Genomic DNA, 23436 nt, shown 5'->3' with positions numbered 1-23436 from the left:
ATAATAATAATAATAATAATAATAATAATAATAATAATAATAATAATGCTCTGCTCTCCAACTTGCTTTTGACCATGGTGTTTTATCCCAACAGCAGAAAGCAAACCAGGACAGCACACACTTAGTTGTCTGTGTTAGTAGATATCACAGTGGAACCTTTGAAGGGCAAATTCATGAGCAGGTTTTGATCCTATAAAGGCCATTTCAGTTACTGAGTGGAGGGTGGATGGTAAGTATCTAAACATGATACACAAGACCGAGCAGAAGGTCACTAAGTTTAGGGACAGATGGTGATGACTTGGATTGAGTGGCAGCAGTGGAGGCGCAGAAAAGTAGGCGGGTGTGAACTATATGTCTGAGGTAAAACTGGTAAGGTGTAATGATGAACTCGGTGTGAGTGGAGAGAAGAAAAGAGGTACCAGTTTCACAGCAGGCTCTGTTACGGAAGGGGCATGGGCTGTGAGGAAATCAAAAGAAGCAGCTTGCTTGTCCCATGGCTTGTGATGCCCCAGATGAATCACTTCCAGACTGCAGAGGCTGCCCAGAAAGAGTACCCACAGAGAACCCAGAACTTCACTCACACAGAAATAGAAGCATCTTTTTTTTTGGGGGGGGGGGAATAAGGACAAAAGACTATGTAGAGTGGAGTTGGGATTCTGGAGGGCACAGTGGGAGGCTTGAAATGGAGGTAAAGGTGATTGATTGAAGGAGAAAAGCTCATGGGAGAGCCAGTTTGGCTGTACCTAATGATTGGAGCATGCTCTTTAAGACTGTCTCTCACGGCACTGACCTCAGATTTTCTCTTCATGGTTTGCTGATTTTCTGCTCGGTAGGTCTTCCACGAGTCTTTCATAGATATGAACCTATATCATGGTATAAGATTCTTGAAGTTTGAAAATAAGAGCTCACTGAAGTGGTAAATTGGTATCTATCTATTTATCTATCTATCTATCTATCTATCTACCTATCTATCATCTATCTATCTCTCTATCTCTCTCTCTCTATCTTTACCTACCTATCTAGTAATCCATCCACCCATCATCTATGTACATAGTAGTATAGTGAACAAAGCATAGGGCACAGTGACAGTATCATTTGTTTTTTATTTTTATTTATTTGTTTGTTCCTTTATTGCTAGGATCAAACCTACAATGCACATCTGAGACACAGGCTCTAGCACTGAACCAAGCCCCAGCCCCAGGACAGTGATGGAGGAGGTGGTTTCTAGTGCTGGTTTTTTGTTTGTTTGTTTGTTTGTCCTCTGGTTGAAAGAGAATCACCTCTGTTTTAAAGGTCTTTGTTTGTCATATGGACTTACTTTAAATATACAGGTAAGAATACGGTTGTTTAGTGCTTTATTAAAAGCCCGTGAAGCTGCTACGTAGAGTATAGAGTAGTGCTTGCTCAGCGTTACTCCCTAAGGGCTCTCCATTCTTCATACAACACTGTACCTCTTCTGTAAAACACCCCCAAAGCTGCCAAGAACTGTCGGCCCCCAGGCTTCAGAGCAAAGATTTTTGTCATGCTTCCTGAGCACACCTCCTGTTCTCCAGCACATGCCTAAACACATTGCCACGCCCCGTAGGAGGCTATGGCTAGGTGTGCTGTCTTGGATGTTGGTGGTACTGTGAGGGTGCTCCTGTACCCTTTGGGGAGCTCTTATTTTCTAAAAGTGCTTGCAGCCAAACTAGAATCCTGCCAGGCCGGTCTTCAACTTTCAAATATTAGGAGTCAGCAAGACCTATGTGTACATTGCACTGCTTGCCGTTGATGACTTACAGTTGATGAGTTACAGTTCAGAGGACTTGTTTTGCAAACGGGGAGAATTCCCACCTGAGTTTTGAACGAATAAGAGTGAAAATCACTACCACCTACACTTCCAGTGGTGTGAACTAGACTTACAGCTTTGTAAACACACCAGGCATTTGTTAAATGAGTGTGCTCCGAGGGCGCAAAGATATCTACACTGAATCCCAGTAGGTCTCAGGATGAGAGCACTAACACATCACAAATCGGGTTCCTAGCTCACAAGCGGCAGCCAAGCAAGCAGGTCATAGGGATGAGATGCTGCATTCAAAGTCAGATTTTGCATTTATTTGGCTGCTCAGTGGAGCGGGCAGATGTTCCTGTTCTCAGAGGTTCAGTAGCCAAGCAGGTTCTTCCATCTCAAAAGCTACTTTTTGAGATAGGAGAGTGAGTGGCTCTTCCTTGCGTCTCAGCTGACTTTCTGCTCACCGGTTGGGCCATGGGGAGCCTACAGTTGATCCTGGTGATCTTTGTCTTACTCTCCCACATTCCATCAGGTAAAATGAATTGCTTTCCTGGAATCGGGGTGGGAGTTGTGGTTCTAGAAGACCGAGACAAAGGCCCGGCTGAGAGCACAGAGGTAGAAACACAGAGGGACACGGGCAGAGATGGATGGTGTGGGCTGACGTAGCGAAGAGAAGACGCCAAGGACATAACAAGAGGTAGCTCTCTCCAGAGAAGAAACTGGTTCTGTATTTGAGTCTTGGGCATCTATGAAGCTTGTGGGCAAGGCTGGACTGATGTTGGCAGAAGTGGGGCAGAGTGGGGTGATGAAACTCTCAGTGCACAGATGGGATACGGAGTGGAAGGGAAGATTTTCTTGAAGACTCTTGGAGCTTGCCCCTCCTGGTCAGCTGTCCACATACCCTTTTCATTGATTTAGAAGTCAAGGCAAATGTTACAATGAGAAGAACCTAAAAGCAGAGCCATTTGTCAGCCGGTTTTAAATTACTTTGTAGCACAGTGGGATCCCAGACTTTCTGGGATCCCAGACTTTCTGTGCTCTGAACAGAGCGAGGAATGTAAGAATATGGAGAAGACTCCGCTAAGCAACTGGAGTGGGGGCTTAAAAAAATGGTTAGGCTTGTAGTTTTCTGGGGGTGTCCGTAAATAATATTTTTCCTACCTCAAACCTAATTCAAAAGCTGCCACTTAAGGACCAAGCGTGAAACCTTTAAAAGACAGACACTGCAGGACACCCTGAACGAGGCCTATCACAGAAGAGCCGATGATCCCATTCCCATACACTGTCGCCTACCGCCTGTCCATCATTTCTTGGCTTCCAGAGGCACTTAGGTCTCAACGTTGCTAGCTTCAGGCATAGGTTTTAGGTACTTCCAGCTGTTGCTTACACATTATCCCACAGAACACTTCTGAGTCCTCTGTAATTAAGCTAGGGCAAGTGATGGGGCACATAAAAAAAAAGCCATCCTGAAAGTTATTAGAAGCCTAGAACTGGGATCAGGGGGTTTCTGAATTCTAGGCTATCGATCTTCTTTTCTTCAGACAGAAGTTTTGACAATCAAAAGCTACCTGGGAGATGCTCATAGCTCTTGGCATGGAGTCTGCATATGCCTGGGACATCTTCACTTTTTGATCTTTTCACATAGAAAATAGCTGCAAGCTGAACCTACTATGCTCATATTCGCATATGAACGATCAGTGGTTCAAGGCAGTTTCGGACCATGGGAGCTAATGGCTCATAGTAGGGCCCCTGGAAGTTGAGGTCAAAACAACTCTAAGGGCCATGTAGCTGTAAGATGTGACGGGCATATTTGGTTATGGAGAGTTTCTTCTTGAAATGTATAAAGTGCCTGCAGTCTAATTTATCCTTGGCCATGTGACGCTGGAGGACAGTAACTGTACAGTAACCTTTTATTTTTCTGTTCGCAGTCAGAAGTGGAATGAATATTTACATAAAGCGACTTTTCTCTTCGTGCTGGGTAGGAAAAGGCGTTTGCAGGTCTTCATGTTCAGGAGATGAATTTTTTCACATTCTCTGTGGTACTCATTACCTCTGCTGCATAAACAAAAAGGACATGCCCATTCTCTTTGTGAAGTAGCTGTGAGTATCAGGGCCTCCCACGGGTGTGCCTGGGAATCCCGAGACACTCAGTGGGCACTCTGCCACATCCTCTTGACTCCTTTGTCCCCAGAGGACAGGGGTACAGGGCACACAGCAGGCAAGTTTGCAGTGGTTGCAAGATCCTATGGCTTTAGCCTGCCAGTGTTTCTGTGTGCTTTGTTTCTTGGTTGCCTTTCTTTAGGAAATACTTTAAATTAAATTCCTTGACACCAGTATTTTTCTCATTACCCCACAAGAGACATTTTCTAAGATGCCTCTGAAAGAAAGATCCTAGCGCCCATTTTTAACCTTCTAATAGTGGAATGACCCAGCAGTTACTTCCTTAAAATGTATTTTTTGTGGGGCTGCTGATGGAGCCCCAGGTCTCTCTCACGCTAAGCAAGAGCTCTACAACTGAACCTGATCTCCCCCGCCCTGACTTCTCCAAAATGTTTTTGCGAATATATTCCACTGCATCATGTAACTGCACTCGACACTCTCAACAGTTTGTGGAGAACACACCTGCGACTATTCTTTAAACGATTGTATCTATAGTTTCCAGTTTGGGGTAGTTTGTTTTTGTTTTTGTTAAGTTGTGTTGTGACAAACATTTTTTTTTCTTCCTTCCTCACAGGCCACGTTTAATTTTAGTAGGACCCGTGGGTCATGGACCCAGCAATGTAACACCAGTCTTTCAAATTCCAATTCTCACCTATATTATCACTTCTTATTCTGGATCCCTGCTAGTGTTTTCCATCCCCCACCCGGCCCTAGGGTATGTATACAGATATACATGGTATCTGAATTTGTATTGCACTCTTTAATAATAAATGTTTACCAAACAGTCCTATGTTCTTGCTTGTGACTGGGGTACAGCCCGAGGTTAGAGCAACTTGCCTGTGTGTCCTTACTCACGATGCACTTGTTCAGGCTTTGATGCAGAGAACGGTAAAGCCAAGATCACCTGGAGAATATCGAAGTTGAAGTATTGAGCCTTTTGCAGCTTATAATAACACACAGGGGGGTTTTCTACTGTGCCGTACGGCTGCATCATCTTGACGTTTCTGGGGATGCAGCTCGGCTTGTAGAGTGCCTGCCTGGCAGGGTGAAGGCTTGGCTCACTTCCCCAGCCTTTGTGTCCTGGGTGCCCAGATCACAGGCATGTGGTACTGCACCTGTCTCCTGGATTTTCTAGCCACACTGAAAAGTGGACACGAAGTCATGTTACTAATTTTGCATTGCCATCAACTTCTCCTTTCAGACCTGCCGTTTTTTTTTTTTTCTTTGTACACTTAAATTCTTAGATCCTACATATTTTTAAAATAAAAAAAATATCAGGAAGAACTTGCAATTTTCTTTTTTTCTTTATAAGCTTTCTGACTTTCTGGCTTATCTGGTACTCTCAAGACAATATCTGCCCGGTATCCATTTTGTAATTCATCTTTACATTTTTACATTCTTTTTCCTTTTCTATTTTCAGATTGGTTGATTTTCAGGGATATGTGTCCAAGCTGGTTGATCTTTTCTGATCTTGACCTGACCTGATGTTAAACCTCCTCACTGAAGATTTCCATTCAGTTATGTTATTCAGCTATGAAGTTTCTGTTTAGCCACTGTGTGATGTGTTTTAATCCCTTCCCTGAAGTTCTATCTGAGGGGGGTCTACTAATGAGCCACCGTGCCAGCAATCACATCCAGGCCAGTTAGAACCCTGATCTGCTGGCATTGTCTGGGAATGAGCAGGGAAATCACTTTCGGGTAGAATGTGGGAGTTTGGTATCTTGTTGAATTTTTTCTGTGCTCAGCCCAGGGAAGAACCACGGGAAGTGCTCACTCACATCTGTTTGAAATTGTGCTTGCTTCTCATGGTCTCAGTCTCTATGGTTCTAAGAGAAACAATGGACTTTTCTTTCTTTCTTTTTTTTTTTCTTTTTTTGGTATCGTGAGTGGCCAACTCTAATCTCCTTGCATACTAGACTAGACTCACAGGGACTATCCTTTTGTACTGAAGAATACCAACTTACAAGGTTACCATAGTTAACCTGTTTAAGAGATAAAAAGCATATGACTTTTGAGTTCGGGCTCCGGAATTTCTGAGCATCTATCCGTATCTGTATTTTTCTTCCTCCAAGTTGGTGAGAATATAAGTTTTTATGTCCATCAATGACCAGGAGTAAGGTTATTAGAAAATGTAAAAACTAGTATATTTAGTCTTATTTCCCAAGCTGTAATCCTTTGCATTTCCACCAGCAGAGAGAAGACTGTTTGTTGGTTATCATTCTTACCAGTACTTGGTACTTTTAGTTAAAAAATTACCCTTACTAGTTCATTGTGACCTTTGTGCTTCCCTAATGATTAAGCATTCTAAAAACATCTTCTCACATGTTTATTTGGCAAACTTAAGTCATGTGATTCTAGAAGCTGAGAAGTCCAGGTGCTGGCATCTACGCTAACTCAGCCTAAGTCCAAAGGTCTGAGACCAAGGAGCCAGTCGTGCAAACCCGAGACCACATGGTTTCGACTTGGTGACGACATAACGACGCGTTCCTGTTCATGCACAGTGGAGAAAGGGTGTTTACCAACTTTTCTTATGCACCATCACGGCTGTGCTCTTGCTAGCCGTGCCTGCGACTGGGGTTGGCTCCCAGTTCTGCCAGGCTGGTTCTGGTACTGTCCGTTCTCCAACTGCCTTACCTGTCTGTTGAAAGGGCCCTAGGCTGGGCAAACACCCATGCTCCCTCACGATATGTTCTGGGCAGAGGAAAAACTTACGTAGTATGTTTTCTGTGGGAAATAGCTGTTCTAGGACAAGTTTAATCTTAAAAACAAACAAACAAACAAACAAACAAAACCCAAAAAACACCCAACTAGTACTATTCTGTTACTTACTGCCTCTTTCCTCTCCCTGGTAAATAAAAGGTTGCCCAGGCATTTAAAGCCTTTCAGAGGCTCACTAGCCTCGCAGTTGGTTTTCTGACAAATAAAAGTTTCCCTGGGAACTCTGACTCAATACAAATCTTGTCGCATTTGCTTTTGACACCAGACAGGCTCCATCATCTGCTGTCCTGCCCCCATTTCACCTTGAATTCTTTAGCACCTAAAACCCAATATATGCGCCAGTCCAAATTAATCAAATGTTCCAGAGCCTGTCATGTCTCGTGACAGTCATATCCCACCAAGGGCGTCAGCAGAGTAAGTTCAGTCCTAGCCCGCTCCCCAAACGCTTGACAGTTAACCTGTGTTTCATGCTCTACCAGGCCAGATCAACTGGAAATCAAACACTGCCTCTCTCTCCTCCAGTTTTCTCTGCAAATCTTACACAATGAAACCTTGAAAAGCTGACAGGAGTGAAAAGTTTGTCAACACAAGGCCAAGGAAACTGCTAAAGGTCAGACTGAAACCTGTTCTGATGCAGGAATAGACTTGTCGGAGGAGGTGAAACGCAATGTCAAAATACTGTGTGTGTGTGTGTGTGTGTGTGTGTGTGTGTGTGTGCGTGATATGCTACAAAAATAAACTCCCCAATTCTAAATATATATTAATATATTTATATAAATACTCTATATTTAACTCATATATATACAGTATTTATATAAATATATTTATATATGAGTTAAATATACATATATATATGAGTTAAATATACAGTCATAAAAAAATCACAATGACCAAATGGTAATCCTGAAAAGTGTTCAATCTCTTTACCTGTCAGAAACATGAAAAATCAAAACTACATGATTAGATGCACAGTTCACCCACTGCCCACATTTCTCATGCAGAGGACCCGGGTTCAATTCTTAGCACCCCCATCAGCTCACAGCTTTAAGGCCGGTTCTATAGGGCCCGCCCCCCTCTTCCAGCTTCCCCCTCTTCCGGCTTCCTATGAACTCACGCAAGCGCGACGCACATTCACCATTCACAGAAACTTTTTCAATTTTGAAAACTTCTCTAGATCCCCTCTGACTTGTGGCTTATCATCAAGCAGTGGCCCAGCAGTGGGAGTGGGGGAGGGCCGCACAGCTGCGCGAGTGGGCCCTAGGAGGAGGTGGTACCTGGCTCTAAAGACGATGGCCTGGCTGCGGGCGCTGGAGCCCGGCTGCTGGAGCTGCACGCGCGCCCGCCCGGGGACCCGCACAGGCCCCGCGCCCAGCCTTCATGCGCCCTGGGCTGCGCTGGCGCGAGGACACCCGCACGAGCCGCCGGTGTCCGTGGGTCTGCTGATGCCCGAGCTGGAGCACAGCTCTCGGACCCGTGGTGCCTGGTCGTGGGGACCTCCTAACGTTAGCGTCTACGACCACCGAGGTGTCTTCAAGAAAAAGAATTCCAGGCTGACGGCGGACCTACCGCGGGAACTTCGGGGCTTAGATTGTTCCAGGTCCTCAGCAGAGCCGGCGGAGGGTGTAGAATTGCCGGTAGGCGGTGCGGGTTCCCCAGGGGACGGGAGAGTGGTGAGAGCTGCCCAGGACGTCTGGCCAGTTGGTGGCGCAGCAGCAAAGGCGAGCCACGGTGGGCAGCTCTGCTTGGAGCCCAGGGCTTCCCGGATCTGGAGTTTGGTTCTGTGCACAGCCCTTTAGACTTTCTCCCCTGGCAGATGGAACCGGCTGAGACTGTCTCCTTGCCTCCTCACCTGAACGTCAGTTACTGGGACGACTTCTCTGACCGTTGTCGGTACGCAGCGAGTGAACCGCGTCTGGGAAGGCAGCGGTCCCTGCTGGCGTGATTTGATTCAAGCTTTTGGAACACAGGACCCCATGGTTCGGGTGTTTACGAAATACCTACAAAACGCTGTGCGCCCCTAGTTCACAGTCCTCAAAATTTATCAGCAGACACAAACGGTGTCTTACTCGAGAGTGCACGTGTATGCTTGGAAAGACACGGGAAGGAGGCAGTAGAGAATGGAGTAGGTAAAGAAACCGAGCCTTCAGATTTAAAAGCCTCAGCCCCCACAATTTTCGTGTGTGTGTGTGTGTGTGTGTTGATGTTCTTTTGCTTGTTTGTTTGTTTGTTTTGGTGACTACAGAGAGCGACTAGAGCTGGGTTAGTTGTTCGGAGCGGGAAGGGGATAATTTTTGTTCAGTTATCCTACTGACCAAACTCTAATTTTTAAATTTTGCCAAATGGGATTATCCTCATTTTGAAGGACAGTCAGAGGAGTGAAACTCTATACTCACACCTTGAAAGCTTCCCTGCATTCAGAACATTTCTCCTCAAATTTCTGGCCATTTTCACTGCTGCAATGTGACTTGCAAGTATTGCTTTGGTGTCTGTGTTCTGGGTTTTAAAGGTCATTTGAAAAATAAACCACAGACATACTGAAGTGCAGAAAATAAAAATTTTAAATGTTGAATTAGGCAGTCACAAACTAAATAAATGATCAGCTTAAAGGTGGAGAAATGCACACACACACACACACACACACACACACACACACACAAACACACACACTCCATAACCTAAATCTGTTGTAGTCTTAGGCAGAATTAATTGCCTAAGTGCATAACTAGGTTTTGGATTTAAATGTAAACATTCCTACTCACACGATTGCTAATGCAATCTGCACACCTTGAAGTGTAATGTTCATTCTTGCAATTCTTGTCAGGATCATCACAAGCTATACATAGTCAAACCCCCCTTTGAGCTTCCAGGGAGCTGCATTTCCTCGCTTGCATTGAAGCGTATTTTATTTAAATTGTTTCTTCTTGACATTCTCCACAATTGAATAATCACCAAATTGAACCTTCTTACAGATGTCAGTTTGGAGTGTATAAAGAAGTTGGAGGGTCTGAACTCCATTCTGAAGCCTGGTTGTGGACTGCTTCTAACTGACTGGTTATTGCTTGAAGTTTGTGAATATTAAATTCTGATAAATTGTGACTGAATCTTAAATGCCTGTTTCTGACAAGAAAAGTGCTATAATATTATAATGAACAGTGCCAAATGAATTGTTCATATCTATAATTCACTCCTTGAATGCATATTAATTAGCTCCTCCCATCTGGGTGATGGTTCCATTCTTAGAATGGCGAAGTGTGAGTTTGGTATGAGTGGAGATTTTGACAACATGAAAACAATGTGTAAAGCATATTTTTATGATTAAGGAATCAATTGGATTACATTTTATTAATAGAAGTTGAAGCATGCATGAGAGAAAAATCAATAAAAGAATATACTCTTTTCATTGACCGTAGTGACTATATGAATATTATATTTATTCTAAACATAGAATTATAAATAAATTATATTTATTCTAAAAATAGGACTATTTATTTTGGATTTTTGTTTTTTGAGAGAGAGAATTTTTTTTAGATAGTATATTCTTTACTGGAGCATATTCTCATTTTCACTAGTTAAACATTTGCAGTCTTAGATAGTTTGTTTTTTATTTAAACCAAGAAAGTCAACTTTGCTTTTGCCAGAATTGTTGAATTCCACAGAAATTAAAAGCTGAATTTTCACTGAATATAGAATTGTGACATATTTTTAAGTCATTTAAGAATAACTGGATAATCCTTATAAGTCAGGGAATTGAAAAGTTAGAAGTGTGATTTGTCTAAGTAGAGAGTGTTCATGTTCCAACACAAGGCCTAGCTGTAAACAGTTTTGTATGCACAACTTTCATCTAAAACCAGGACTTACCAAAGGTCACGTTTTAAGCCTAGTTAACAGGCAATACCTTTAACATAAATGACTGTGTTACGGTTTGAAAACCCAAGACAAGCGTCAGCGGTTGCCCAAGATTCTAACCAAAAGCTGTGAACTGATAAAAGTTATGGAAAAGGAGAATGTGAAAATAAGTTTCTTGAGGCTTAAAAACATTTATTATAAATAATAACAAAATTTGTGAAAATTAGAGGGTTCAGAGAAATAAAGATCAAGAGACCTCGATCACATTTTGATAAAGATCTTTCCAAGATTTTCTTTTCTTTAAAAAAAAAAACACATGATACTGTGTCAGTTGGATTTAGAAAAAAAAAAAAAAGATTCTTTTAAGCAAGAGAGAAAGAAATCAAACAACAAATGCTGGCAAGGTTGTAGAAGAAAGGAGCCTTCATGCACTGCTAGTGGGAATAAATTAGTGCGACCGCTATGGACATCAGGCCAGAGGTCCCTCAAAACACTAAATATGGAGTGACCGTGTGAGTCCGCTGTCTCACTCCTGGGTCTGTGCCTGAAGGAATGGATCTAAGCCAGCGACAGACATAGCTCACATGCTATGTGAGCTTGCAGCTATGTCTACTTGCAGAACTATTCACCACACAGACCTACCTAGGCGCCCGCCAGCAGAGGAATGAGTAACCACGCTCTGCATTCACAGTGCAGCTGTGGATAACCATTAACAGAAATGAACTTTTGGATAAGATGGCAACCAGGAGGCTGCGTCTGTGTGAGCTGGTGAAGGGGAGAGACGGAACAAGACAAAAGACTGTATTACAGAGAGAGAAAATGCTTCTGAGATTCATGAAGGGAGTGGAAGGCACTGGAAATGAGCAGAGAACAGGATACAGGATACAGAGAAGCAAGCCACATAGCTTTAGCCAGGCGGTTGTCCAGCAGGGGGAGGGGAAACAGAAGCAACTTCCAAAAGGCAAGCCAAGTGAAAGCCATGTAGTCTGGTCTCCATTAGCCACAGCCCTCAAAAGCTTCAGACCCAGTTGGAGATTTGGGCGAAGCCATGACTCATCTTCCAGATGCTAGGGGGTGTCTTGTGAGATAATTGTATATTAACAACTGGGCCTGATGGAGGACCCAAGATTAGGGAACTTCCAAGATGAGGCAAAGGAGACTCAGGCAAAGGAGACTCAATTCGGTGTACCATACTTCAGGGAAAAGAAGGGCCCAGTGAGGTGGCTGTGGTGAGCAAGAGGGCTGCAAGAGGTAGGCTTAGTCAAGAAAGTGTGTAAAGAGAGAGAGCTCCGTCCACACTGGCCAGAAACAGATCTCAACAGCTGAGAATTACCCTGGACTTTGATAGCTCTGAGCCTGAGGTCAGTGTGTGGTTAAAATTCTGGAGCGACCTGTCAGTTACTGCAAAGCTGGACACGTGTCTAAGCTTGACACGAGGGGTGGGGCATGGGGTGGCACAGGACACCGCCAGATAGAGCCTTCCTTCAGGGTTATTATTGTGCAAGAGTTCTTGGAAGTGTGAAGACAGAGTTTCTGTCTGTACTGGTTTCAGTGTTGTGGCTGTCTCCCACACAGCCAATACACTTGAGAGATACCCCTTAGTGAAAACAGCAACCCCTGTGACAGGGTAAGAGGACCTGTCCAACCCACAGGATGAAAATCCAAGTGTGGCCAGTAGAGGCCGCTGACACACAAAGAAAAACTCCCGCCATGACAACATCTCTAGTGGGCTTCAGCCTCTCTCGTTCTGTACAGACTAAGCAAGCATAAAAGACAGTCTACAAGTTCAACTAATCCTCTCGGTCTAACAGTCTAGCACAGAGTCCCCCCACAACACACAGTTAGCCAGAGACGCTACAGACCTACACAATGAAGCTATAAAGAACTGAAATATAAATTTAAGGACACATTAGAAGAAAAGAAGGACCAGCGGAATTAATATTGTTAGAGGGTCTATGTTGCCTAAGCGCTCTATAGATTCACATAGCTCACTGTTCCTTCTCACCAACTCCTCCTCCTCTTCCTTTTTCTCCCCTTCCTCTTCTTTATCTTCCTCCTCCTCTTTCTCCTCCCCCCTCCTCCCTTCTCCTCTTCCTCAACTGTGTCCTGGAACTTGCTATGTAGACCAGGCTAGCCTCAGATTCACAGAGCTCCATCTGCCTCTGCTTCCTGGGTGCTGGGATGAAAAGTGTGCTTCACTACTTCTGACTGGTACTTGTATTCTTCAGGGGCACAAGTTTTATTATGGCTGATCCCAGCCTGCTTGCTGCCAGGGACTCATTAGCCACCACACCTAGCTCAGAGCCCCAGAGCTCTGACAGCTGCCTTACTGGGACACTACAGTTGGTCTATCTGGCTTTGAGACCCAGAACCTGTACACACTGTCAGGGAAAATTTGTTCCAGGATCCTCAGCCAAACCGCTAAAGGCACCAAGTGTTGACAGAGAAACAAGATCTGGAGAGAGGCTGAACAAAGATACCATCAACTTAGTCCTGCAATGAATTAGTCAACTCCTGAACATTGCAAACACCTCCACTGAAAGAAGAGAGGTGATTGGAACAAAACAAAGAGAAGCTCAACCAACAAACTAACTCTAGATACACAAATCCCCATGCAGAAATAAAAACTACGCACACAAACAAAGCAAAAGCAAAAAAAAAAAATTGTCACCTTCGGAAAAACACAAATCCCATATTGATGTACCCTAATGTGAAACCTAGAACACCAGACAAAAAAAACTAAAAAACATCACAAGCCAAAGAAGTTTAAAAAAAGAGATGGATGAAATGAAGAAAAGCCAAACTGAAATGATGCTGGAAATGGAAAACAACAAATCTTAATAAAGAACCTCAGTGGAAAGACTCAGCAACGGAATGGATCATGTCAAATACAAAGAGTCAGGGATTTAAGAAGAAGAGGAGGTGTCAGATCACTGGGTTGGCCAACGGGGAAAAAATGGAACATGGGAAAACTCTGGGTCATCATGAAAAGACCTTGCCTCCGAACTATGGGGGTAGGAGAATAATATCACAATGAAGGCACAGACATATCTTTAGTGAAATCATAGAAGAAAATTTCACAAATCCAGACCAAAATGCTTATCCAGGTAGAGGTCTACAGAACACCAAATAGACAAGGCCAGAAAAGAAATTTCCTATGATGTATTATAGTTAAGACATTGAAACCTGAGGGAGAGAAAGGTCCTGTCTCTTACACAGATGATACTGGAGTCCTTAACAGAAACCTTTAAGGCCACAGGGGCATATACTGCTTGTTGGAGTTTGTTCTGCTGCTTTATTTTGATGCTAAACACTGGCTTTCAAGATCTGGTTACACCTATCCTTATTTTGTAAACCTGCCTAAGACATTTTACCTAATTGGTTGATTACAGGCCTATGCCTAGGCAGGGCAGAATGGGGTGGCTAAGGTTTCCTGGCTTTGAGGACAGGAGAGTCACAGGAAACAGACTGATGGCAAGAGAGATGGCAGGACTCCACGATAGGTTAGCATGGACAAGGAACCATGTGGGCCAGGAGGAGGGACTCCAAGGATGGCGTGGATGGAAAAAACACCAAGATGAAAAATAAAAGCAAGTATATTGGAATTATGGAAGGTAGACCAGGTGAGGATGATTAAGGCAGATGGCATTGGATGGAGGCTGGGAGATGGATGGTGAGGTTATTGAGACAGTGTAGGCAGAAATATCTGCCCTGCCCAAGGTAATAAGCCAATTATAAAATCGAACAGGTGTCTGTGTTTTATTTGACTGATAGTGGGTGATTCCATGGTGATAATCATAGGACAAATAATAAACATTGTCCAACCCTCATTTTTTATTTACTTCAACAACTACTGTAGAAAGATCACTTAACACATTCTGATTTATGATGACATGATATCTCACTACTGGTAGCATTCATACCTCACCTGACAGATAAGAACATTTAAATGATGAATAATTTGCTCAAGGTCAGAATTTTGTTTTGTTTTGTTTTGTTTTTTCAAGACAGGGTTTCTCTGTGTAGCCTTGGTTGTCCTGGACTCACTTTGTTGACCAGGCTGGCCTCAAACTCACAGAGATTTGCCTGCCTCTGCCTCTCTGAGTGTTGGGATTAAAGGCATGTGCCACCATCATGCCCGGCTAAGTTCAGAATTTTTATTTTACAGCCAATTTTTATTTTATTTTTATTTTTCATCTCAAGCATTCTCCCAGCCTTTGACAAGTCCACAGCCCCTAGGCAATGTGCCTACAGCTCCTGATGCATCAAAAAGTGTTGCCTATGGGTACTTCCCGGACCAGAGTGAGCTACAAAGAACAGGAGGGCGCATTAAACCGGAAGCTCAGCATCCCTGAGAAGCTGTTCTCTCTAGCTTGCCTCTGTGTTCCGGGCCTTCTCGGCTGCCCTGCCCCATCTGCCGGGCTGCCGGCCAGCGCTGAGAGAGGGTGTGCACGCAGTTTGATGGGCTCTCTCAAATTTTTATTTTAAATTTAAAAATAATTTTAAATTTATGCCATAACAATTTCATGCATGTGTTGACCCTGACTCCTTTCTCTTATTCCTCTTTCCCTCTTATCAAGCCCTTCTTTCCAGTATTCCCCCCTCATTCTTTCATTTTTTTCTTCCTTCTCCTTCCTTTTTAAGTAACCCTTTGAGTTTGATTAGCATTGCCAAGACCAGTGATGGAGTATACAGCTGGAAACACAATCTACTGAAAATTGTACGTGTGAGAAGAGACTGCAAGGTGTGATCAAGCAGGTATGTATTTCAACGTGGCCATCTTAGCGAGCAATTATCACGACATTCCTTTTACTCATCATAATATTTATTCTCAGGTCAGACAAGGAACTTTTCCACACTTTTGGTGTCTTCTTGAGTCTAAAGAAGATAGAGTTCCACTTGTCATATCTTTTTCTTCTTGATGTCTCTCTTCTTTAACCGACAGCAGATGGTCCAGTCCTCACAGTATTTGGTTGCATATTCGTCAGCCTTACACTTCATTCTGCAGTGGTAGAGGTCTGAAGAGCAACCCTGTCTCTCAAGAAAGCTCCTGGCTTTGAAAAGAGAAGTCACACACATTCACTGTATTGCTTATTTGAGTTCTTTTCTCAAAAAACAAATAATAACGTTAAATTTTTTTACGTTAAAATTGTGTGTGTGTGTGTCCATCTGCCTGCCACATGTGTGTGGGTGCTCATGAAGTCCAGAAGAGGTTGTTGGAGCCCCTGGAACTGGAGTTACCGGTGGTTGTGAGCCACCTGACATGGGTGCTGGGAATCAAGCGTGGTATCTTTGCAAGAGCAGCATCTTAACTGCGGAGCCCTCTCTCCAGCCCCTTTCCGTGATACTTTTCTTCTTAGTACTAATTTAATTGTTAACATTTTAGTTGAGGTGGGTGAATGTTTTGCCTGCATGTAGCTTGCTCACGCTGTGCGCGCCTGGTGCCCGGGGAGGCCAGAAGAAGGTGTTACACCCCTTGGAAGTAGAGTTATAGATGGTTGTTGGCTGCCATTGGGGCTCCAGGAATTGAAATTGTTGGGTCCTGTGCAAGAGCCGCCACGCCCCTTTACCACTGAGCTGTTTCTCTGGCCCACACTAGTTCTTACTGTTTTCAGTAAGAACTGATTTTTCAATAAGAAGCAGTTCATGAGTTGAGAAAAGAATTACAAACGTTCCCAGAATGTCAAGGAAAACAACGTGAGAGAGGAGTGCAAAAGGAAAGGCGAGGGTGATAAGTCCTGCGAATGAGGGCTTCTTCTGGAAATAGCAGGTAAATGTGAACTCTTCACTGTGCACTTCTGCTCATGGTGCAGAAAAGCAGCTCATTCCTGCAGCAAAGTTATTTCAAATGTATTCATAGTAGCTATGTCATGGGATCGGTCTATGTGATGGATCAAGCTATAAAGAAGGACGGAAAGATGTAATTTGCAGGAAAATAAATGGAACCGAAAGACCATATATTAACCAAAACCATCCAGACCAGAAAGAAAGCACTCAATGTTTCCTCATGTCTCCTCCTTTGGATTTTGAACAGACTCTCACTAGATAGCCTTGAATGGCCAGGTACGTATTCTGTAACCCAGGTTATCTTAGGTACTTATCATGTAGCCCAGGCTATCTCTAAACTCATGCCAATCCTCCTGGCTCAGCTCCTGAAGTGTTGAGAATCCATGTTGGGTATGTTTCACCATACCCAACCTTGCATGTTTTCTGTCATTATTGGAGTCTAGCATAAATGAAACCATCAAAGCAGAATGGAGACTATCAGAGAAGTAAAGAGCAACAGTAATAAAAACTGCATGCTACTGTCATAGAAATAGAATGGTGGGTCAATGGAATCGGATAGAAGACCCAGAAATAAACGCACACACTTATGGACACCTGGTTTTTGACAAAGATGCCAAAACCATACAATGGAAAAAAGACAGCATCTTCAATAAATGGTGCTGGTCTAACTGGATGTCTACATGTAGAAAAATGCAAATAGATCCATACTTATCACCCTGCACAAAACTAAAGTCCAAGTGGATCAAAGACCTCAATATAAAACCAGACACACTAAACCTGTTAGAAGAAAAAGTAGAGAAGAGCCTGGAACTCATTGGCACAGGAGACAACTTCCTGAACAGAACACCAACAGCACAGGCTCTAAGAGCAACAATCAATAAATGGGACCTTATAAAACTGAAAAGCTTCTGTGAAGCAAAGGACACTTTGTTTTGTTTTGTCATCAAAACAAAACGACTGCCTACAGGTTGGGAAAGGATCTTCACCAACCCTATATCTGACAGAGGGCTAATATCCAGTATATATAAAGAACTCCTGTCAGGAGAAAACCCTCAGGGAAGGAAACAAGAGGGACTGACTTCAGGTCACCCAGTCTACCCCTGGAAAAGGTCCCGCAGCCTGGCGGGCATACAACCACCAGCCCAGAGACCTGCTGCGTGCCCAACTCTCAGTCACAGACAAAACTGTGCACCCCAGGACACCAGAGACTGGGTCTTCCTGTTGGGAGAAAACCCCACAGTGAGGGAAGCATCTGGCCTCAGGACACCTAGCTCCGGAAAAGTTTCTGGTTATCCACAGGCTCCAGGCTCTAGCCTCCTCCTGCATGCTTGAGAGCAGAGCTCACCTGCCACTGATTACCTCTTGGGTACTGGGGCACAGAGCTACAACCTCAGAACTACAGAAGCCTGGGATCCCCGAGATCAACCCCCAGATACTGCTGACCAAACCACAGGGCACCCAGGTTACAGCAGCAGCATAGATTTCTTACACGCCTTGCACTCCTTTTCACCTCTACCTTTATACCCCTGGAATGAAGAGCTTTTGTCTTACCCAGAGGAACTATGGATAGCAAGGTGAGGACTCCCAGGACAGAGAGCAGGACCCTCATAGCCAAGTAGGGAGGCCAATGAGAATCAGAAGCTGGGAAGGGAAGAGCCTCTCTAGGTATTTGGCCCTGGAGTGGTAAGTTGCTTCATGGTTATTGAACCTTTCAATAGCAGGAACATTTCTGTGTTCCAATGAGGCTTTGTACCAGGAGGCAGCATGCGAAGGGCATGACCAGCATTTGCTTCAAGCACAGTTGAGAAATGCTGGCTGGGTGTGGGCACAGATGGTAAGTACACAGCAGGGAGAGAAGGAGGGGTGCTGGAGAGGGTGTGGAGACAGCCAGCTAACCTCTCTGTTGTCTCATGGCTTCTGGAGCTGGGAAACTTAAGGCCCCACTCACAGAGAGAGACACTCACCCCATTCTCTGGTAGCGGAATGGAAAAGAGAAACCCTTGATGTGACATCGTGCTGATTTGTCAGAAATTCAGTGAATTTCTGACTGAGTAGCATGTCTCACCTATTGGGCTCTGACGAGGCAAACATAGTGGATGCCAGAGTACTCTGAGGGGTCCAGGGAAGGTTCACAGAAGGCAGAAGCACCCCAGATTTAGAAACCATGACAACGTATATCCATATCCTTGATACTAATCTTTATAACTTTAAATTTAGCGTGTGTGTGTGTGTGTGTGTGTGTATGGCACATGCCCATGAGTGTAGGTGTTTGAAGAGGTCGGAAGGGGGCGGTAGATCCCCTGGAACTGGAGTCAGAAGGTTGTTGTGAAGAACCTGACCTGGATGCTGGGAAATGAATGCAAATGCTCAAGGGCTGAGCTGTCTCTCTAGCCCAGAAATCTTCATAGCTTAACAGAAGGACTCATTCCAAGTTTGGGATCTTTCCATCGCAAAAATGGGAGTTCTCTTTCTGCCAAGGCTTGCTAGGTTGTTCCTCCTGTTTGGGGGTTTGAGTGGATGGAGCATGTCCTCAAGATGTCTGCCTCTAAGCCAGGTTCAGGCCTCTCCTCTTCTAAAGTTACTGAAACAGAGGCACCTGGGCGCCTACTCCTCCAGCGTTCTCAAAGCTCAAAGGGTGACCTATGTGAAGGTCCTTTCTGATATGTGCTACTTGTTGATAACTCTTGTATTCACTCAGGGCAGTCTCTCTCTCTCTCTCTCTCTCTCTCTCTCTCTCTCTCTCTCTCTCTCGCTCTCTCTCTCTCTGTGTGTTTCTTTGATCGTGAGTCCAGAATTTACTGATTTTTGTCTTGTATCTGCAAAATGCTTGGCTTCTTGAAGCATAGTTAATGTGGCAGAGTGGTAATGTTTGTGAGGAGACATGGAAGTCCTCTGTGGAACACTGAAAGCACAGTTTAGATCTGGAACGAGGTGGTGCTGCCTGCAGGCCTGGGAACACTGTGAAACCCAGCTACCAGCTGCCAACATACATATCAAAGTACTAGCTCCACTCTATTCAGGCTATCGGCTGATAAACACCGGGGCATTGCCAGATCACCCGGGGCCTCTGGGAGTGCTGATGGCATGCTTGGACAATGGTCTTTCCTCAAAGCTCAGAGGTCCATTGGCCATCAAGCACAAGTTGTTACAGCAGAAAGAGAAAAAATACCTTACTATCAGATAGTAGATTTGGCCGGCGGATTACAGATTTTATCGAGTGTAGCTTGCTGGAAAGGCACTAGATAGGCAATACACAATCCAGAATTACCCCTCCCTTCTACTCAGAGATCACATTAGCAGTTTCTTTGAGTTGTGACCTTCCTAAATTGTGTTTCTTTACGCAGGGCTACTTACAAAAAACCTCATATTTAAAAAGAAAACAGAAAATTATCAATTCCTACTCATTTTGATTCCCCCTTCCCCTGGTCCTAACCTCCCCCCTCCCCATTTATTTTGGGAAAATAAATGTCTGTGTGTCCTGTGTGAATGTCTGCTCACTTCTCACCCCATAGGTTTCTCCATCTTCCCTTACCTTCTCGTTGAGCACTCTGTTAAATTACTAGTGACTCCTGTATGTATAAACAGATGTACGTGTGTGCACTTGTGCCTCTCCACTGTCCGCTTAATTTGTTTTTCAGACACTATGTAGCCCAGGCTGGCCTGAATCCATTATGTACCGCTCCCGCACCATGCCGGCCTACCTGTCGCTGTCCTCCCTGCCATGATGGTCATAAACTAACGCTCTGAAACTGTAAGCAAGCTTCCAACTACGTGCTTCCTTTTCTAAGTTGCCTTGGTCATGGTGTTTCCTCAGAACGGTTGAATGGTAACTAAGACAGATTTATTTCTAGTTTTAAATTTTGTTCCAAATATTTCCCCATCCCATTCTTCCTGTGTAACACTTTGAAATTATGGTGACTAGTGCTTATTAATCACACTGGCCAACCTTTCTTACTGTATGGATCCTTACATGGACTGATGTAAAGGGACCCTCAAGCGCTGTGTTCAGGTCAGGGGGATGACTTGCCGACTCTGTCGACTCTGATGTGTGAACAAATGTCTAGTCACCCAGCTAGAGCACTGACATTAGACCAACAAGACGACATCACTCAATTCTAGCTTGGTGAACAATGAGTTTGTTGGGGTTACTTAAACAGCACAGGTGAGAGTTTGCTTACAGGAACATTGGTGAGTTTATTGGGGTTACTTAGCAGCATGGGTGAGAGTTTGCTTACAGGAACATTGGTGATGCAAATGAAGACACAGCCCAAGGGCCTGCTCCAGCATGGATGAGTGCAGGGAACCATGGTGTTGACCTGGCCTAGCTGCCTTGAGGGGCATGTGTCCTAGGGTTTTCAGGTTAGAGTCCATGGCACCTGGGGCACAATGTGCCTTCCAGGTCCTGAGAGACAGATGCACTCCCCCAGGCAGTGAAAATCATCCAGGCCTCTTTGTGTTCTTTGGAAGTAAAGGAAATACAGGGGTTTGACAGGACAATTGGTTGTAGATATTAATCTTGCAAGTCCTGTAAAGTTTGCAAATGTCATTGTATCCTGAAAACAACAACTGTATTGATCCTGGCAATTGTCATTATATTTCGTTCCTTATAAAGGTATAAAAAAATCCAATTGCTCTCAACAAAATGGTCACAGCCTCAGTTGTGCTGTGGTCTCTCCAACCTGAGCCTGGTTTCATTCCTCATGGTCATATCAGGCGACCTTGGCCAGGTAAGTAAGCGCAGATGCTTACAGGCAAGACTCCTGAGCCTAAGGCCCCTGGCCCAGCATCCAGATGCACTGAGGACCCTTCTCCTCTGCACTGTTTCCTGCTCAGTGGCCTCAGGGAGCTTGTGACTTCCCGAGTCTTACAGGTTTTGTAAGAGTTTTGTGCCTTTTGAGCCTCCCTCTTCCCTTTAGGAAGTAATGTTTCAGTTCTGAGGATATACTTAGACAACACTATATCTGGGCCCAGAGGGCCATCTCCCTGGCAATTCCAGATCATGTCAAATTGACAATCAACACTATATTTAGTGATATTTCATAAGCCCCAGAATGTTTGCTTTTGCTTGTTTAATTAGGTTCTCTAGCAGTGGGTGTATATATAACTGTTATTTCCTCATATTGAATTGATCTGTTTATTGCTTCCTCCCCCCTCCTTTTCCCTCCCACCCTCTCAAACTTTGGATTTAAAACTTGTTTTAGCTGGTTGGTGTAGCTACTTCTGAGTACATTTTTGTTTCTACTTTCATGGAGTATCTCTCCGAAGCCCTTCACCTTTAGCGTGCCTGTGCTTTTATTGCTGCAGTGAGGAAGGCACACCCTCAAAAGGCTTTGGCACTTGATGAAGGCAGCAGTGGGAAACAGAGGTGGAGGAGGAGATCAGTCTCCAATCACAAGGGTCAAACCCTTTGGTTCCTCAGGTTTTGGGGAACCGCAATTTCCCACTGTGTTGAACGCCTGCCGTTGTACTGTTGTACAACATAGGTCACTATGTTGTATTGGGTTCTGCTTTGCAGGTCTACATAGGTTAATGGGACTTCAGACTTTGGAGCAAATGTGGTGGAATCCCAGAGATGCTTATACACTGAAAGTAGTGTTCTTCCAGGAAGAATGGATCTTCACAGTGACTTTTGCAAACAGCACTGTAGTGTCTCTGCCTGGTCTCATGGGTTGAGGGTGGGGCAAGGCAAGTTCCTTTCCTGAAGCAGAGCTACTGTGAGGATTCTAGGTCCCCTAATTTGGATTCCAGCTATTGATGAGCATGATACTCTCATGTTGCTAAGACTGATGAAATTCAAAGGAATAGAATTTCTTCAGTATAGCTGGACTTTTGGCAACTTTATTGGGTTCTGTTTCCTACCTCCCTACAGCATCCCTATCTCTTTCAACCCCCAACACTAGGTAGGAGAGAAAGAAGGTTAGAAGGTAAAGGGGGCGTAGACATTGCTGGATTACTTCCTGTTGATTAGGGAATTCGAGCTCCTTGGGTTAAATTTGATCTTCTTTGTCAGGATATCTCCAACCAGCAACCAACAATCCAGCAACCAGCAACCAGCAGCAGGAGCAGCAGGAGCAGCAGGAGTAGCAGCAGGCCCTCTTGGGGCTCTTAAATTTAAATCCTCTCACAAGTCCCTAAATTCCAAACATAAGCTATCTGAAGCAATCCCATATCCCACACGTGGGATTGAAGCAAAAACATATTTATATAACATGTCTGTGTTTTTAAAGACACCAAAAAGACTCAGACTCATTACTCTTTGGCTATGGTGTTTGCCCTTTCTTCTGCTTGTGGGAAGTTCCATGGTCATGAGTCTATAGCCAGCATTCCAGGTCTCCATGATGTCTTAGGGTTTCTGTTGCTGTGAAGAGACACCATGACCATGACACCTCTTATAAAGGAACTCACTTAATTGGGGATGGCTTACAGTTTTAGAGGTTTAGTCCATTGTCATCATGAGGTGTGTGGGGGGAGGCATGGCAGCATGAAGGCAGACATGGTCCTGGAGAAGGAGCTGAGAGTTCCATATTCAGACTGTCAGGCAGCAGGATCTGGCTTGAGCTTCTGAGCCCTCAAAGCTCACCCCCTACCCATGCACCTCCTCCAGCAAAGCTGCACCTACTCCAAGGATACACCTTCTAATAGTGCCACTCCCTAGGGGCCTAGGAACCATTATCTTTCAAACCACCACATCCCATCTTTTCCTTGTTGAATTCCATGGCAACTTACTCTTGACTGTCATTGCTCACTTCTTTTGTTTCTTCTTTGTAGAGGAGACAGCACTATAACTTCTATTTTGCCTTCTTTTGATTTTGCTATTCCTTTCTTCTTAATTTTATTTATTGTGTGTGGTGGTGTACATGTCTGAATGTGTGGATGGAGGTCTTGCTTTGATTGCCCTCCGAGTTTATGTTTTGAGAGCATCTCTCACCAAGCCTGAAGCACATCAGCCTGGCTAGACACACTGACCAATGAGCTCCTGTTTGCCTGCTATCCCAAGACTGGGTTTACACTCACTCTCGTGGCTCCATGGGAGGCTTTTAAACAGGCCTCTGGGGGTCTAACCTCAGGTCTCTGTGTTAGTGTGGTGCGCAAATGAGCCATATTTGCGGCTTTCTCAGTTTTTCATAGTTTCCATTTCCCTGTCTAACCCTTTG

The 23436-nt window shown here is 44.3% G+C and overlaps 2 protein-coding genes and 1 pseudogene across 2 annotated transcripts; 2 read left to right on the top strand and 1 right to left on the bottom strand.

Annotated features, from left to right (window-relative positions):
• The first annotated feature begins 1017 nt into the window (after positions 1-1017).
• On the top strand, positions 1018-4257 carry Defb135 (defensin beta 135). Its single transcript, XM_055609987.1, has 2 exons — positions 1018-2303; positions 3700-4257. Exons 1-2 carry the CDS (start codon positions 2246-2248, stop codon positions 3867-3869), a joined length of 228 nt encoding a protein of 75 aa, XP_055465962.1. The 5' UTR covers positions 1018-2245; the 3' UTR covers positions 3870-4257.
• A 3413-nt stretch (positions 4258-7670) lies between these two features.
• On the top strand, positions 7671-10053 carry LOC129679011 (dehydrodolichyl diphosphate synthase complex subunit Nus1-like; annotated as a pseudogene).
• Positions 10054-15397: 5344 nt separating this feature from the next.
• On the bottom strand, positions 15398-17899 carry LOC129678667 (beta-defensin 43-like). The gene is made up of 2 exons (XM_055609538.1): positions 17834-17899; positions 15398-15549 (listed from the first exon to the last, which is right to left on the bottom strand). The coding sequence occupies exons 1-2, from the start codon at positions 17889-17891 to the stop codon at positions 15398-15400; spliced, it is 210 nt and encodes a 69-aa protein (XP_055465513.1). The 5' UTR covers positions 17892-17899.
• Positions 17900-23436: the final 5537 nt, after the last annotated feature.

Source organism: Psammomys obesus, unplaced genomic scaffold (assembly GCF_907164565.1).
Source record: "Psammomys obesus unplaced genomic scaffold, mPsaObe1.curated_primary_1811, whole genome shotgun sequence".
Lineage (NCBI taxonomy): Eukaryota > Metazoa > Chordata > Mammalia > Rodentia > Muridae > Psammomys > Psammomys obesus.
The sequence above is the reverse complement of the archived record's forward strand: the minus strand, read 5'-3'. Positions and strand labels throughout refer to the sequence as shown.

Coding starts and splice junctions, on each gene's coding strand:
- LOC129678667 (XM_055609538.1), bottom strand. CDS start 17,891: ATGAGGGTCCTGCTCTCTGTCCTGGGAGTCCTCACCTTGCTATCCATA. Junction 15,550..17,833: donor GCTATCCATAGTTCCTCTGG/GTAAGACAAAAG, acceptor CTCTTTTCAAAG/CCAGGAGCTTTCTTGAGAGA.
- Defb135 (XM_055609987.1), top strand. CDS start 2,246: ATGGGGAGCCTACAGTTGATCCTGGTGATCTTTGTCTTACTCTCCCAC. Junction 2,304..3,699: donor ACTCTCCCACATTCCATCAG/GTAAAATGAATT, acceptor TTCTGTTCGCAG/TCAGAAGTGGAATGAATATT.